The sequence below is a fragment of the Centruroides sculpturatus genome, unplaced genomic scaffold (genome assembly GCF_000671375.1).
Source record: "Centruroides sculpturatus isolate CEXI.00-Female unplaced genomic scaffold, Cexi_2.0 scaffold1755, whole genome shotgun sequence".
In the NCBI taxonomy this organism is placed as follows: Eukaryota; Metazoa; Arthropoda; class Arachnida; order Scorpiones; family Buthidae; genus Centruroides; species Centruroides sculpturatus.
The window spans coordinates 37,625-53,387 of NW_019386073.1; the positions used below are offsets into that span (position 1 = coordinate 37,625).

The following is a 15,763-nucleotide window of genomic DNA, read 5'->3' on the forward strand; positions in this document are numbered from 1 at the left end:
AGGTAGTCTAGGTTTTTTTCCGTCAATTAGAGAGTGAGTGGTTTTCCTTTATAGGTTCATTTAAGTTGTAAACTATCTCAATTTGATTATCCAAATTTGTGACTTCTGTATCCTCTATATCGTGGGCTGTAGAAGTTGAATTGGTACACTGTCTTTCTCTATCAACGACGATATAGACCTGCGTTGGGTTTCCTTATTTTTGGAAGTTTTTGCCTTTTTGGTTTTTTAGGAATTTTACATCACGTGACTCAATGAAGATCGTAGTGGCAGGGTCGAATATTCGATATGTCTTTTTTCGGGATGAGTATCGCACGAAGATTCCTAGTTCTGCCTTTGAGTCAAATTTACTTCTGTTCATTTTAAAAATCCAATAATATGCCTTACAGACAAATACTTTTAAGTGTCCTATAGTGGGTTTTCTCCGGAGAACAATTCATCGGGATCCCCTTTGAATCATTATGGCTGGGTGTTTGGTACATAAGTAAAGCAATACATTGCCTCAGCCCAGAAGTTTTTTGGCAGTTCTGCTTCTAGTAGTAGAGTGGTAGTACCCTTGACAAGAGTTCTATTGGCCTTTTCTCCCATGCAGTTTTCAGCGGGGAAATAGTAATTAGTCATTTCATGGTTAATACTTCAACCTTTAATTAATAATGCCCTTAGGTTTTTGTTAAGAAATTCTCTGCATTTATGGGGTCTGATTTGTTTGAACTTTTTTCGAAGTTGTGTTTTTAACATTTTTTATGAAGTCTATGATTGCTCCTGTTGTTTCAGATTTGGCCCTTAAGAATTTAGTAAAAAATTTTCTTGAGTAGTTGTACACAATGGTGAGTACATCGTTTGTTCCTTCTAGTGATTCGTCTCTGAAGGGACGAATAAATCAAGATGTAGGAGATTGAAAGAATTTCATGATTGTTTTGTCATCACCGGTTTAAAGGGCTTCCTGGGAAACTTCACTCTAATGCAGGTATCGTATACAGGTGTGTTGAATTGTGGTAAGATTGGGAAAGGGAAATTGCGTATCATCTCGTTCTTTGCTAAAAGTTCATCTACAGTAGTTTCCATTTATATGGTAGAGTCGCTAGTTCCAGGTTTCCAGTCATTATGGTTGGATTTCATACTGTATTTATGGATGGGCATGCTGAGTATAAGTTTATATGTTCCTTCTCTTTTTGCTAGACATGATGGCATTTCCTGTTTCGTCAACTATTTTACAGTTCACGGCATCGAAAATTATCTTGATTTCCCTTTTTGCCAGTTTAGTTACAAAAATAAGGTTGTTGCTCAGATCAAGAGTATATAGTATGTCTTCGAAAAGTAATCTATTAGAGTCTTCGTCTCATATTTATGCGACTTTTATGCCTTCTGAGTGTATGACATTATTATTGACCATAGTGATTGTTTTTCTATCTTTTCTCATGTTTTGTAACTACAGTGTTGGGAATTTAAGGTCATGTGAGAGGTCGCCCCACTGTCTGTGATCCAGCATGTATCTGGCTCATCGTGTGTGTTAAATTAATTACTCGCTGTTGATTGTTACCCTCGTTAGTTGATTTTTACCCATTCTGTCACCTACCGTCCTCTCTAGCTGAGTTTTTCAAAGCTATTTTAGAAGTTTTGAAATTTGATGTTAGGTTATCGAAATCGAAGTTGTCTCGTTTGTCTCTATTCCTTGCTTTGTTGATCGGATTTAACCGGCATTCAATTGCCTTGTGATTTTGTTTATGGAAGATGTTGCATAGCATTTCCCTTGTATAAGATTTATTCTGAGCATTGTCTTTTGGAATTTTGTAATTAGGTGGATGATAAGTGTCGGGATAAATCGTCGGGACATACGTTTTCTCTCACTTTTCCTGTTTTCAAACGAGTAACGGACGTCGTCATTGAGACGCGGATCAGGCGATGTCGGTAGTTTTGAAACTCGATTGTGGATTGCCTAGAAAACATCGTACGACCAGCATAGTCCGATAGCGCTACTAAGCGCTGATTGGTGGAATTACATTCGCCTCAATTCGCATAAAAGATTGAGTTTAGGCGGGAATTTCAGTTTGCCTAAGACATATCCAGAAAACTCAAGTTTGATTAGCTTCGCCTAAGAGGGTTGTTTCGTCTCGCTGTGTGGTAACTAAAGTCTGAAGGAATACTTCGCAAAGATTCCGTTTCGACTGACCTGTTGTTGTGGTTTAATTGACATTTGAACTTTGCTATATCTGAATTATTGTAATTGTTTTATTTTTGTAACCTCATAACTGTATGCAAGTTTTAATCGTTAATATAAACGTTTCTGAAAAGTGAACTAAGTGGTTTTTGAACTTGACTATATGCTATGTAGGCTGCAAGGTTTTTCCTCTGTTCGAATCCATGTTTTTCTCATGTCAGAGATCTTGGGGTTTTAGGTTGTCGAATTGCATCGCTATTAGTAAGTTCTTTTGAAGAAAACTTTTCAGTAGTACGGTGATGAATTTGTCTTCTTTTATTTCAGCTCCCCTTATATTAGCACTTTCTAGAAGTTTTTCTCGTCTTAATAGATAATTTCGCCACGTCTCGTCACGATTTATTACCAATCTCGCCACCTTGTTTCTGGCCTCCATCACTTGCCTCCTTAGGTCCCCTTCATTTCTTTCTCTCAACTGGCTCCAAATTTGTTTCGCTGTTCTACACGTTAAGATATCTGCCATTTGTGTCGTCCATCGCGCATGTTAAAATTCCTTTAGCCTGGATATCCATTTTCTTCCATTTCGACTCTTCGTCACGATCCGTAGGTTGATCGTTTGTTAATAAATTTCCTAGATCTCTATTTTCTAGGATGGCCATTAAACGGTACTTCCAGCTTGTAAAATTGCAACCAGTTAACTTCGATAGCTGTCCATGTCGTATTTCGGTCATTCTATTCGTTATAACGCTTGTTTTTAAGACAAAAATTTAGGCTTACCATTGTTGATCGTTCAATCCGGTTGCATTGACGTTAGAATTTTCTTCCTGGGCCGATAACCCTTTTTCTGGTATTAGCGTAGTATAATTTTTATACACACAATCAATCCAAGTTTCTAACAATGGAACATTGTACATCGTAGATTACAACATGCTCACAAGCTTTGCTTGTACAGTACTTACATGGATGAATAGCGCATTTCGTGACAGAATGCTTATTGTGCCATCTTATTAGAGACGAATTCACCGGTATATCGTAGCCAAATTATAGCCACGACAATATTATATATATATATATACGCACTTCTGTGCATGAATATGCTTGTGTTTGTTGTTTACTTCGGTATGATCCGACGACAGGGTGGTAGAACATTAAAAAAAAATTTCATAGTGAAAGGTCTAGGGGTGAGTAGATATAAGAGTGCTATGTCATTTATACTGAAAAATTTCACTTAATACAGTATTGCGATTTACAATTTTTAAAAAAGGTTATTTTTCTCCGGAAATTATTATCAATCAATCAATCAAGTTTTTATTCGTATTAAGGCAGTGGCCTGTTACAAGGGATGTATATTAGTAACAATCAGATTTTACTATCGCTAAACAATACATCTTCATCAACCCGAGTTAAACCAATATCTCGATCACATGGACTGATAAGTTTAAAGTACAACTTGGTAAATACACATTAGAGAGGATCAATTTATGCTAAAAATGAAAGCGTTTTTACTTTACACGTGTACAATATAATTAAATTTCTATTATTGTTTAGTTATTAAAATTATTACATCAACTTGAGCTTGCGATCATATTTGTATTGTCTATAAATTGTATCGATCATGGCTATATGGAATACTACATACTCAGCTTTTTTCGTTAGTACATTTAGGTAAAAGGTATAGAAAAAGACTCTGTGCTAGCTCCTTTGAGTCTTTACCTCCGGAAATTTGCCTTTTGACATTTCATAACAATTAATAATATGAAAGTTATTTTCTATTAAAATGTAATTACTAATAAAGCAAAAACTATAAGTTTTGGCCAAAGTCATCAGGTTTCTAACCAATCATCATATATTTTGTAAAAATACATACAACTCTTCTGGAATTTAGTAGTGAAAGTGAAAAAACTTTGAATAATAGAAAAATGATGTCAATATTTTTATCAATGGAGCATGTGAAATGCCATTGAATACAGGTTGTATCTAGTTGGTCACTGCTGAGAACTCTGCAACAATTAAAAATAGACTTGATTGTCAGTGGAATTTCCCAGTAAAAATCATAAGCAAAGTTGTAAACATCTAGAATAGTTGCTTTGATTCAAGTTGTGAGAAATAAATAATTAATTATTATGCTTTACTTTTAAGCATTTGCGTATTAATAATGACACATATATTATACAATAATATATACCAGTGTTTCTCAACGGGGCGATATCGCCTCCATGTGGGCGTTTTTCCATGTTGAGGGGGCGATTAGTAACAATTTATATTTTGGGGGGCAATAAACAATTTTCTTGCGATGTAGTAAAACATTATATTAAGAATAATTAGATATTTTATTCGTTATATCGTACAATAATTAAACAAATAACATTATTCTGGTCACCATTCTATTCAAAGCAGCACAAATTTGGCGTTATCCTTTGCCCTGGGCATCCGAATTCTGAACTGAAGGGGGCGACGATTCGTTAGAGGTTGAGAAACACTGATATATACATACATATATGTATGTATGTAATTGTATAAGGAAATTCAAATAAACTTTAAGTTTCATTTTTTATGAATATAGAAAAGTGTTAAATATATATTGTATATTTAACATATTTCTATATACATAACAAATGATACTGTCGACCTATTTTACTTTACGTATACAGTTATTTCAGAAATAATAAATTATAATATAAAAATGTTTCAGTTTGCATTTAATTTTACATGTAATTACTCCTCACGTACGTCGATAAATACTGCATAACAACTACATAATTATTTCATTTAAGAAGGTTTCTTTTAAATATTTAAATTACATAGAAATTTCTTTTGATAGCGAGAAGTGTGGTATTTTCTCATCTGAGTGTATCTCTTTATGGACTAACAACAATTAGAGCCTTTAAAGCTGAAAGTAAATTTAAATCCACCTTCAATAAGTATCAGGATAATCATACTGCAACGTGGTTCATTTATGTTGCTTTAAGTCAATGGCTTCATATATATGGTGGTTTAATTCCTGCTATAAATCTGATTACTACTATCATTATTATCAATTTTTCAATTGAAGCAGGTGGGTGAATACATTTAAATATAACTAGTTTATAATATAAGTAAATTTGAATTTATAATTTTAGCATCAGATGATGCCGGAAGTCAAATTGGACTTGTTATTAATTATGGATTATTTACATTTAAGTATCTTCAACATCTTATTGGAATGACATCTGAAGCGGAATTTCAGGTATTCTGTATTTCAAAAACCCAATAATTAAGTTAAATATCAAAACGATCTGCTGGGTGTTTTATCAGGCTATATGATATATTTTGAACTCGATAAACTTTTTGCCAAAAAAGATCTTATAACATAAATACCCATATTTTCTCACTAAACTACCAGATATCATTTAAGAGAATAAAGCCTGATATAGAAATTTCACAGCTCGTTTTATATTTGAAATATTATTTCTTTATTATTTACTCAATTTTGTTAAGATATTTTTTGTTTATTTTTGTTATTATCGGCTGAGGAAGAAAGTGAAATATTGCACTTTCCGAAATAAATACTTATTCACACTACAATGAAATTAACATGTTGTATTCCCAACAAAACAATTTAATAATAGGTTTGCAATTTAAATGTCTTCTACCTTAATACTCAGTGTGTTACAAGTACAATAAACACGCAGCATATTTAGTTTAAAAAGTGATTATTTGTTTATTTGACAAAATCTTAATAATAAATTATGTTATTTGATTAATAATTACTAAATATTGTTATTTTATCTGATAGTAATTTTGTATATAAATACTACTACAAAGGATTACTTTTGTCAAAAATTCCAAAAACTATTTATTGTTTGCCTATTCATACTTTTCCAAACAATTCAAAACGAATTGTATTAAAGCTATCAATTATCATATCAACTTAATAAAAATCATCTTAAAAATTAATAGGAAATATCAAACTTATTCACTATTATTTAGAAAGTGCTAATATGCACATGAAATTACTCAAAAAATATCATGAAAATGAAAAAAACTAGTTTCAGACTCTCAATTCTTTTCGTTCGATGGTTCTTTTTATATTAAAATTTAAAAACAAAGTTCGGCCAAGACAGTTAGATGGTATCAAGAAGACTTTCGTATGTCACCAGTTACTATTTTAGAAAAATTTTATATTTTTCACTTTGAAAATTTTGTGTTTTTTAAAAGGTCTTTTTATCATTTTGTCGGCTAATAGCCTAAAAAGGAAGGTCGGTCGACAGGGTTGTGTTGTCTGGAACAGAGAGCTAATAATACATTTAGCTCAGGTTTCTGAACTAAATTAAAGAGCTAAATGTTGGTTTCTGTCTGGGCGAAATTTGTCTTTAAAATATTAGTTTTAGACTATAACGATTAAGAAGTAAAATATTTAGTGAGCAAATTTGTAAATATTTTCCTGTTTTCTTTTTGCTACACTCTTGAATTTTGTAAAAGTAAATTTTACTGTGCGTTCTAAATGTTTTTAATATGACTTACTACTCTTTTCTTCTTGCATATATCCATAAAGCCAAACATTTGTATTTATGTAATATATATTACAACTGTTTTTTTTTGTAATTTTCATTCTGTCTTCATTTTGTTCGTTTTATCGTCAATTTTAACAATAATTTCTGTACATGAATAAATTTATTATCAAAGTACTGTAAAAAGCATTTTAAACCGGTTAAGCCAAATTTTGTTAAATGCTTTTAATTCAGTAATTACAGAAAATTTATTAATTTGTTCATGTAGGAATACAAATAATAATGTGCAGAGAATCAGAAGTATCCTATTTTTATTCACTTGGAAAGTAACGAGTAGCTATAAATAATTTTATCATTAATACAATTTCTATCTGTATAAAATGTATGTTGTCTTGAATAAAAAGGTTTATGCTCAGTTTTTCATTTATAACACACTTGCGATTAATCGATATAATATATTTATTTAGGAAATATTTTGATTCAAGTAATTACATCTACATTATTTTTTTAAAGAGCTATACTACATTTCGATGTATACGAGTGCATATTACTATATATCATCTCATATAAATTATGTTTACAGAATATATTAATCTGAATTTCTAAAAATTTATGAAATATTTATACTTTTGTATTAAATATTTTTTAGAAATATAATTTATGTAATTTTAAAATTAATATTTTCTATAAAACTTATCATTTTTATATATACTAATAAGTTATATACTAATAATATATACTAATAATAATCACGACAAACTAATAAAGAATGAATTAACATTTCACGTTAATTCATTCTATGTTAGTTTGTCGTGATTATTATTAGTATATAGTATTAGTATATATTATTAGTATATATTATTAGTAAGCAAAAGATTTAAAAATTAATAAAACTGTTTATGTATATTTTTCTACATCACGAGTATCGATATTTTTGATGTGGCCTGTATATATTTAGTTTGCTACATCATTTTCTTCTAATTTCACGCATGTTCGTGCATTAGGCTACTCAATTACCTTAATAAATAGTGAATTTTCCAGATGAATTCGGTCACACGCATTCTGAACTACAGCAAATTGGAATCAGAAGCATCATATGAAAGTTTACCCGATAAACGGCCATCCTCGGATTGGCCACAAAAAGGGGAAATTCTCTTCGATAATGTTTCTGTACAATATTCCAAGGATAAAAACATTGTTTTGAAGAACATAGCATTTCGTATTCACTCAGGAGAAAAGGTAAAACATTCAAAGTATTGTTAGTAATTATTATATGAATAATTTTTATTACTTATTATTTACAGATAGGAATTGTTGGGAGAACAGGAGCTGGAAAGAGTTCTATAATTGCTTCGTTATTTCGCATGATTGAGCCAACAGGAACAATAACTATCGACGGAATTGACACAAAAGATCTTGGTCTTCGGGATCTTCGTAGTAAAATATCGATAATTCCTCAAGTAAATAATAATTATTCACTTATAAAAGTAGTATACGTTCGATACACTTGGGGTACAAATTTAGTTTTAATTAGTATATAATTTTATAAAAATGCCCACACTCTGTGAACGGTGCACACTCGGTAAGTAATCCTACAATTTTTTGTTTATCGCATAGTTTATATGGATTATTCCCGAAAAATTATACGTATTTTGGAATTGTTGACTCGAATTAGTCTAGAATCGGTTAATTTTATGAAAGAAAACCTTTCAAACTGCTGTAGTCATAAACTGCATACATGCCGGGCTGTGATTGGCTCATGTATTTAAGGACTTGTAGAAAATGGATTCATAAAAACCGGAGCGAATCTACGTGTTATAGGGGTCGTCTGTAATGTATTGCAAAATCATGCCTCACCAAGTTATCGGTCAAAAGACAGTGATGGGGGACAACTCTTGTAAAATCATGGACTCCAGCAAAATGGAAGGAAAATTTCCAAGTTTCTCATTTTATTTTTTGTATCCAAATCTTAAGCAAATAGAGCGCTTAGATACAAACCACAGAAAATGCATTCCACTGGATAAGAGAATTGCGATAGCGCTATACACACTGTTTTCCACAGCGGAATTTTGGAGTATTGCAAAATTATTTGAATTAGGTGAGACATCAGTTTTGAAAACATTGCACGAGTCTTGCAACCTGCTGATCGGAATGTTAGACTCAAAAGTAATGTTTCTGGGAACGACAAAAGAGTTGTTAAAAAAAGTCGAAGAATTTGAGAATTTATGTGAATTTCTGCATTGTATTGGAGAGATTGATAAAACTCATATTAATGTAAGTCCATCAAAAGAACACGCAGTTGATTACTATAACTACAAAAGCTTTTATAGTGTTGTACTGCTGGCAATATATGATGCATAATACAAGTTCATCTATGTGAATGTTGGTGCAAATAGGAGGAATAACGACCCCCAAGTGTTTGAAAACAGTGGAATCTATGAAATGTTTAATGTGTTCACTCTCTGTAGTGAAGTGAGAAAAAGATATAATGGGGTTAATGAAGCCATTTCCCAACAGTGCTGAATTGTCCAATGAGAAAAATCAATTCAACTCCCATTTGTCTCGAGCCAGAAGAGTGGTGGAAAATGCATTTGGTCGTCTAAAGGCACAATTCATATACATCAGCAAAAGATTAAAACTAAACGTAAATAAAGTATCATTCCTATTTTTAAGGCTTGTTGCATCCTACTTAACATGTGTGAAGAACTAAATGATAACATACATGATTATTGGCGAAATGAGTTGCAACATGAGACTACTGTCAATTCTGCTTCCACAGTAGTAGGGGAATATGATCAATCAGCACAAGAAATTAGAAATGCACTTGTCATGTACTTTAACAACTAAGATAAGACTTATTTACTTACACAAACCAAGAATGAATAATTCAGATTTTATTTCATATCATTAATCAGCAATAAGCACATTTTGTTTACTTGTTCTTATTTACAAGAGCAGCTATTGAATCATGAAACTCTTTTTGTAAATATAAACTTTGGAGACAATGGTCATTCTGTTCAACAACTCTCTTTTCCTCATGCTGAATTTGAACAAGTTGTGATGATTAAGCAACGTGGTCGTTATCTGTTTTTTATTTCGTTGCCTGCTTTCTTCCAAACTCTTTGATGGATCACTTTGTGAATACAAGGTGCTTGCAGTAGGTGATGGTGTACTTAGGTCTCGTACTGGTTCTTCAGTTTGGGAAACAGCATATGCAGCCTGTGCAGTACCTGTCATATTGTAAATAAGTTTGTAAATAATAGATAAGAGCATATTAAGTACAAAAATAAGTCACAATGCTAGGTATATGGTCCTGAAATACGCAAATATGGTTGCACAGTTTAAAAAACTAGCTAGCATCAACATCGAAAATTCTGTACATTCATGTAAGTATCACAGTTTTTTAAATTTCTAATAAATTTCTTTCTGTACTATGGTAGGTTTGTCTTGTGCGCTATAAAACAATTAAACTGAATGTGCTAAAAGACGGTAGCTTTTGAATAAGTTTTCAGGTCCCAGACAACTTACCTAATATGACTAAATTTTCATCTTTTATTTTGACTGTTTTCATATAATTTATACTTGAATTTCAAACTGGCAGTGTTGATTCCTGCATCAGCCTTGTGTAATTAACAGGCTAGCATCCCAATATTTGGTGAGTTTTCTCAAAAAATTTCTAAGTGGAGGGTTGTCAACCACTTGGTCAATTGCAAGTTTTTTTTTGCTAAGTAAAAGAAAAAAAATTAGGTAATTATGTAGTTTTAATATTTATCATAGAATATTATATTTTACAGTGGTGTGAAAAACTGTTAGAATAATATTGAAATAATGTGCATTTCTTCATTACATTGAATGCTGTGCTAAATTTTTGGAACCACTGTATATTTATTAATAGTTATATAATTAAAGCTTCACACCTATCAAGTTCTGGCTCAGATCCAGAAAAGAATAACGTAACCAGAGTATTAAATTTGACAAAAAGTCATTAATTTTCAAGTTGTATATATCAGTAATAATATATATATATTTTTCAAATTTTATAATAAAATGTAATAAAAAATATTGTATCTAAAACTAGAAATATTAAATATATATAAATGCACGGTCTTCACGCAATTAGATGATTGTTTAAACATACCATTGAAAATAGATGTGTCAAAAGTAATAATACTTGGCACTGTTTTTTTCCCTGTACATTCGACAATACCTCCTATATATAATTAACTTGCGAATTGAAATATGAACAAACGAATATTCTGTGATAATTTCTTAGCAATTATACGGAATACAAGCAATTCAAACGAAACTGTAGTTATTTTTTTTTAAATTAAGTAAGAAAACATAATCATATCATTTCTAATTCATTAAAGGTAAACGGCTTATGTATCTTTTACCACATTTTTGAGATAACGTAGTTATATCTTTCAACAGATAAGTTATCTCATTTAATACAAAAAATTGTTAACTAAGTAATCGTTTATAAAGTATACGTCTATGTTTCCAGGATCCGATGTTGTTTACTGGTCCTCTTCGAAGAAATATCGATCCATTCAATGAATATTCAGATGATCAATTGTGGAAAGCCATAGAAGAGGTTAGAAATAAAGAAATATTTTTATGCTATTCAATAAAAAGTATTGTTTGTGTGGTTTCTCACAGGTACCATTTTCATATTGTCCAAATTCACGAAAAATCACAATATTTCATATCTGCAGTTTGTGTATCTAACAATATAATACAGTCGTGGATTGAAAAACAAAATTTGATCTAATAATGCAAAAATTAAATATATTAAATTTTATCTCTGTAAGTTATTTCAGGTTTCACCAACTCATTTTGAGTTTAAAATTTCAAGGAGTTTTTTGAAATTAAGTGTTGGAAAATGTACTTACTTTCACGGAACAGAGTGAATAAATCCTGCCCAACCCTACTTTAAACATCAATAAATTGCGAATACTTTTATAACTCTAGAACTATGTTAAAAGGCAATGTTATTGTTTTATTTTTTAGGAACAAGGCTGACTTTAATACATAACCAATAGTTCTGTTAGATCTGACTAATATAACTTTATATATAATATCATGTTTAATTTTATATACTTTAATTACACAGTTTTTAAGCAATACATGCAGAAATAATCGCTGTTTGTATGAATAAAAACAACTTTAAAAATTTGCTGATTGTTCAGGCAGGAATATTTAATATTCAAGAAAAAACCGATCGTAAAATAATGCATGGAACAGCAAAACTTTGGCAGTTTATTACATGATATTAAATGAGCACATTAAATGCTATATAAAAACGGTCTCAAAATCATACGCAGTAAAAGCCAGTGAAGTAAATGTATATCAGACGTGGGACATATTCAATATTATTCGGTAAACAAAACATAAAGTAATTCGAAAAAATTCTTCAACTGAAAACCTTTTGTGGCCAGACCTTTACTACTTACGTAAACAGTTAGACACTTGAATTTTTCTGTATTAACCCTCGCAAGATGTTAGAAAAATTGTTTTTTTAGGCTAATGTATGATGAGCGTGAGATTTCTTGTCCGTGGTATTTCACGGACATCAAGGGATTGGAAAAAGTTATAAAAAAGATTAAGAAGATTACACATAAGAAAAAGTTATACTGTAAAGATTTTTTTCATTTTACATTGATATTTTAAATAGTCGCTTTGAGTACTTGCGATGCTGACAAGCGCTGAAAACACATTGCATATACACATTATTCTGAAAGTTATTGAAGAAGTTTATTCAAATAGAAGTGAGACAGCATGATATTTTCTTTAGATGTAGGGCACAAAAAGAAATTTATTATTGCATTTTCTGCGAGTTTAGTACTTAGGTATGCATTGATTTTTCTGATTTTTTAAAAATGTCTTAAATAACTATTTTTTAAAGAAAAGTTGGTTGTCGTCTGTGATAAACCACGCAAGGCGTAGAGGATTAATTAATTGCTCCATGTTTTACATTTGTTTTTGATGAGTTCACTGAATTTTTATGAATTGATTTTTGAAAATATTTCAATTAAAGGTGCAATTAAAAGAAGTTATAAGTAAATTGCCTGGTAGATTGGATACATATTTAACAGAAGGAGGACGGAATTTTAGCGTAGGAGAAAGACAATTAATATGTCTCGCCAGAACAATTCTTCGTCAGAATAAAATTCTTGTCATGGATGAAGCAACATCTAATATCGATAAAAGGTGAGAATTAACAAAACAATAGGAGCTATCTAATTTCAAGCGTGAATTATTTTACTTTTTTGTTTTATACTGTCTACTTTCACCTTGTTTATAAATAGTATTTATTATACTGCCATAGTTTTTAATTAGGAAATAGCGGAATTCTTATTGAAAAAGTAAAACAAAATATCTTTGTTATCTCTTAAATTTTCTTTTTTTGGTGTGTTTCGAACCGGTAGGCTTGTCTTCTGCAAGTTTACAACATCCTAAAACAATTGTATAAAACGATTATAGGACTTACAACATCCTAAAACAATTGTATAAAACGATTATAGGACTTACAACATCCTAAAACAATTGTATATAACGATTATAGGACGATATTATACTGATAGTATTTGAGATAAGCTAAAAATTACTTATATTCACTTTACTGACGAATGTTAACTTTTTTACTGTTACATCTTTTTAAAGTACCTTTCTTTCTTTTTCGTTCTGTGTACTGTTAAATACTGTTTAAATTACTGTTTGAATACAGTTTTAAATATGTTTTCTACCCTCTCGGGTGGTAAATATTTAAAACAGATGTAACAGTGAAAAAGATAGTAGCAAAAGGAAATAATTATATGACAAGATATATAACCGAGAAAAACAGTCAAATCAGATCAGTGAGTAGAGAATTTTTAACATTTTGTACAAAAACTTAATTCAGGCGTAAAACAGAAACGTTACGATTATTATGTGGTAACTATGAAAAAGGGTCTTAAGGTTAGTTCACACTGAGCGAATAGCAAATGCAAATGAGAACAGCGAAAAGCGATTTTTATTCGCTTAGGGACATTAATCCATTCAACCAAAAGCGAAAAGCCATTGCGAATTTTAAGCAGCCAATTACTTGCGAGCGAAAGAAAACATCAGCTCGAAAACAAAATGGCTGAATTCGACATCCTGTTGATAACCACTTGTTAATATATTGAGAAAATAAACGTCAAAAAGAAAACGATGCTGGGTGAGAGATATTTCAAATAAACCGTGAATTATATAGTTACCATACTAATTTAGTTCGAGAGATAAGACAATGAGAAAGAGTTTTTTTAGGTAGGATTGTTTATACTAAATTTTATTCTCTTTAGTAAGAACTTTTATGAAAAATAACAAATAAAATTATCATAACACTTTTTAGATTTCTCAGAATGACAAGGGAATTATTTTATGAATCGCTCTGCAGAGTAGAGCGATTCATAAAATGATACATAAAAACGATACGAAATTTAAAATTGAACGTAAAGCCATAGCTCCGAGAGAACGTTTAGAAGTCACATTAAGGTTACGAATTTTGAGTTTATTAAGTGATATTTTCTATAGTTCATTGAAACAAAACAGAATTTGTGATTTTATATCGATAACCAAGCAAGCATACTTGTCTCTGATATAGTTCTAGCTTGTTTAAATTTTATTTCTTGCCACAATATAAGTTTAAATTACTTTTCTCCATTGATTCGGATAAAAAGTTTTTACGATTAGATGTATTATTCCTTATTTCATTTCTTAATACGTTAAAAACTCGTTTAAAAAATGGACTTAAATATAAAATTTATATTTTAAACTTACATGTCCTATTTTAAATGAAAAGAAACTTTCGATTCCGAGACATTGTCTTATATTGATGTTAAAATTTTTCATAATAAAATACGAAAATATAATAATAATTATAAATACAAGTGATAAATTATATGTTTAATACTTTAGTATATAGCTAGTGGATATTATCAAATTTCCCACGCCTTTGCATTTCGAATGAGTACATCAACTGTTTGCATTATTATTAAAGAAACTTGTGAAGTTATTTGGCATGTGTTCGGAAAAGATTATGTGAAGTTTCCATGCAGAAAGGATCCTGCCAATCCTGCCAATCCTGCTATGAAACTTGAAAAAAGATGGAATTTTCCCTATTGTGTCAGCGCAATATATGGGAAACATATACAAATGGTCTGCTCAAGAAATACAGGCTCTTTATATTATATTTATAAAAGCAACTTTAGTAAAGTTTTCCTAGGTATGCCAAATATAAACTTATATATGTTCATATAGGAAAATTTGGTGGAAGAAGCGATGGAGGTCTATTTTTCCATTCGATTCTTAGCAGATCGCTCGAAACAGAAAAGTCAGGTTGGCCACAAGCATCACCAATAAGTAGAATGCCTGATAACCTATCATATTTTGTGGTTGGTGATGACATTTTTGTTAAATACTTATATACTTCGACCTTACGCTGGCAGACAGTTAACAACAAAAACAAAATTTAGCCACAGACTCAACCGAGCTAGACGTGTAGTAGAAAATACATTCGGTATTGTTTCTGTACGTGGGAGGATTCTGTGCAAATGCGTTCAAGCTTTCCCTGAAACTGTACATAAAATTATATTGTTTTCTGTGTGTCTGCTTAATTTATTGATGATAATAAAAGTAAAGTTAATGCACAGATGAAATATTATTGTGCCCACTGTTTTACTGAGAAAGAGGATGCTGATGCTCTTATAGAAAGTCAGTGGAAAAAGGAAATAGGAAGCAGATCATCTTCACTTCCTCAAAGACCAAGTCAACAGAGTAATTATTTACAATGTGCAAGAGACATTACGGAGCAATTTGCTAGTTATTTCTTAGAAATAATATTTTACTATAGCAATTCAATTAAGTAAATCGTATCGAATATCAAATGTGTAGTAGCATGTAAAAATCAAAAATAAAATATTTCTTAAATATTAAAATTTTTTATTTGCAAGATTTTATTATTATGTTATGTATACTATATATGTACTGTACATCATGATACAAAAGGAACATGTATGAATGTTCTTTTGTAATATTGTACATAATTTTCTTTATATTAATGCCTGATCTGCTCGCTTTTATGAACACATTTTTGCATATC

General features: G+C 30.6%; 1 protein-coding gene across 1 annotated transcript in view; it reads left to right on the forward strand.

Moving 5' to 3' along the window:
• LOC111613428 (multidrug resistance-associated protein 4-like) overlaps window positions 1–15,763 on the forward strand; it is a 65,118-nt gene that overhangs the window by 36,838 nt on the left and 12,517 nt on the right. Inside the window, exons 12-17 of the mRNA XM_023354789.1 lie at window positions 4,974–5,207; window positions 5,272–5,378; window positions 7,678–7,881; window positions 7,947–8,102; window positions 11,147–11,236; window positions 12,680–12,852. Coding sequence (XP_023210557.1) covers window positions 4,974–5,207; window positions 5,272–5,378; window positions 7,678–7,881; window positions 7,947–8,102; window positions 11,147–11,236; window positions 12,680–12,852 — 964 coding nt within the window. The remainder of the gene's footprint in view (window positions 1–4,973; window positions 5,208–5,271; window positions 5,379–7,677; window positions 7,882–7,946; window positions 8,103–11,146; window positions 11,237–12,679; window positions 12,853–15,763) is intronic.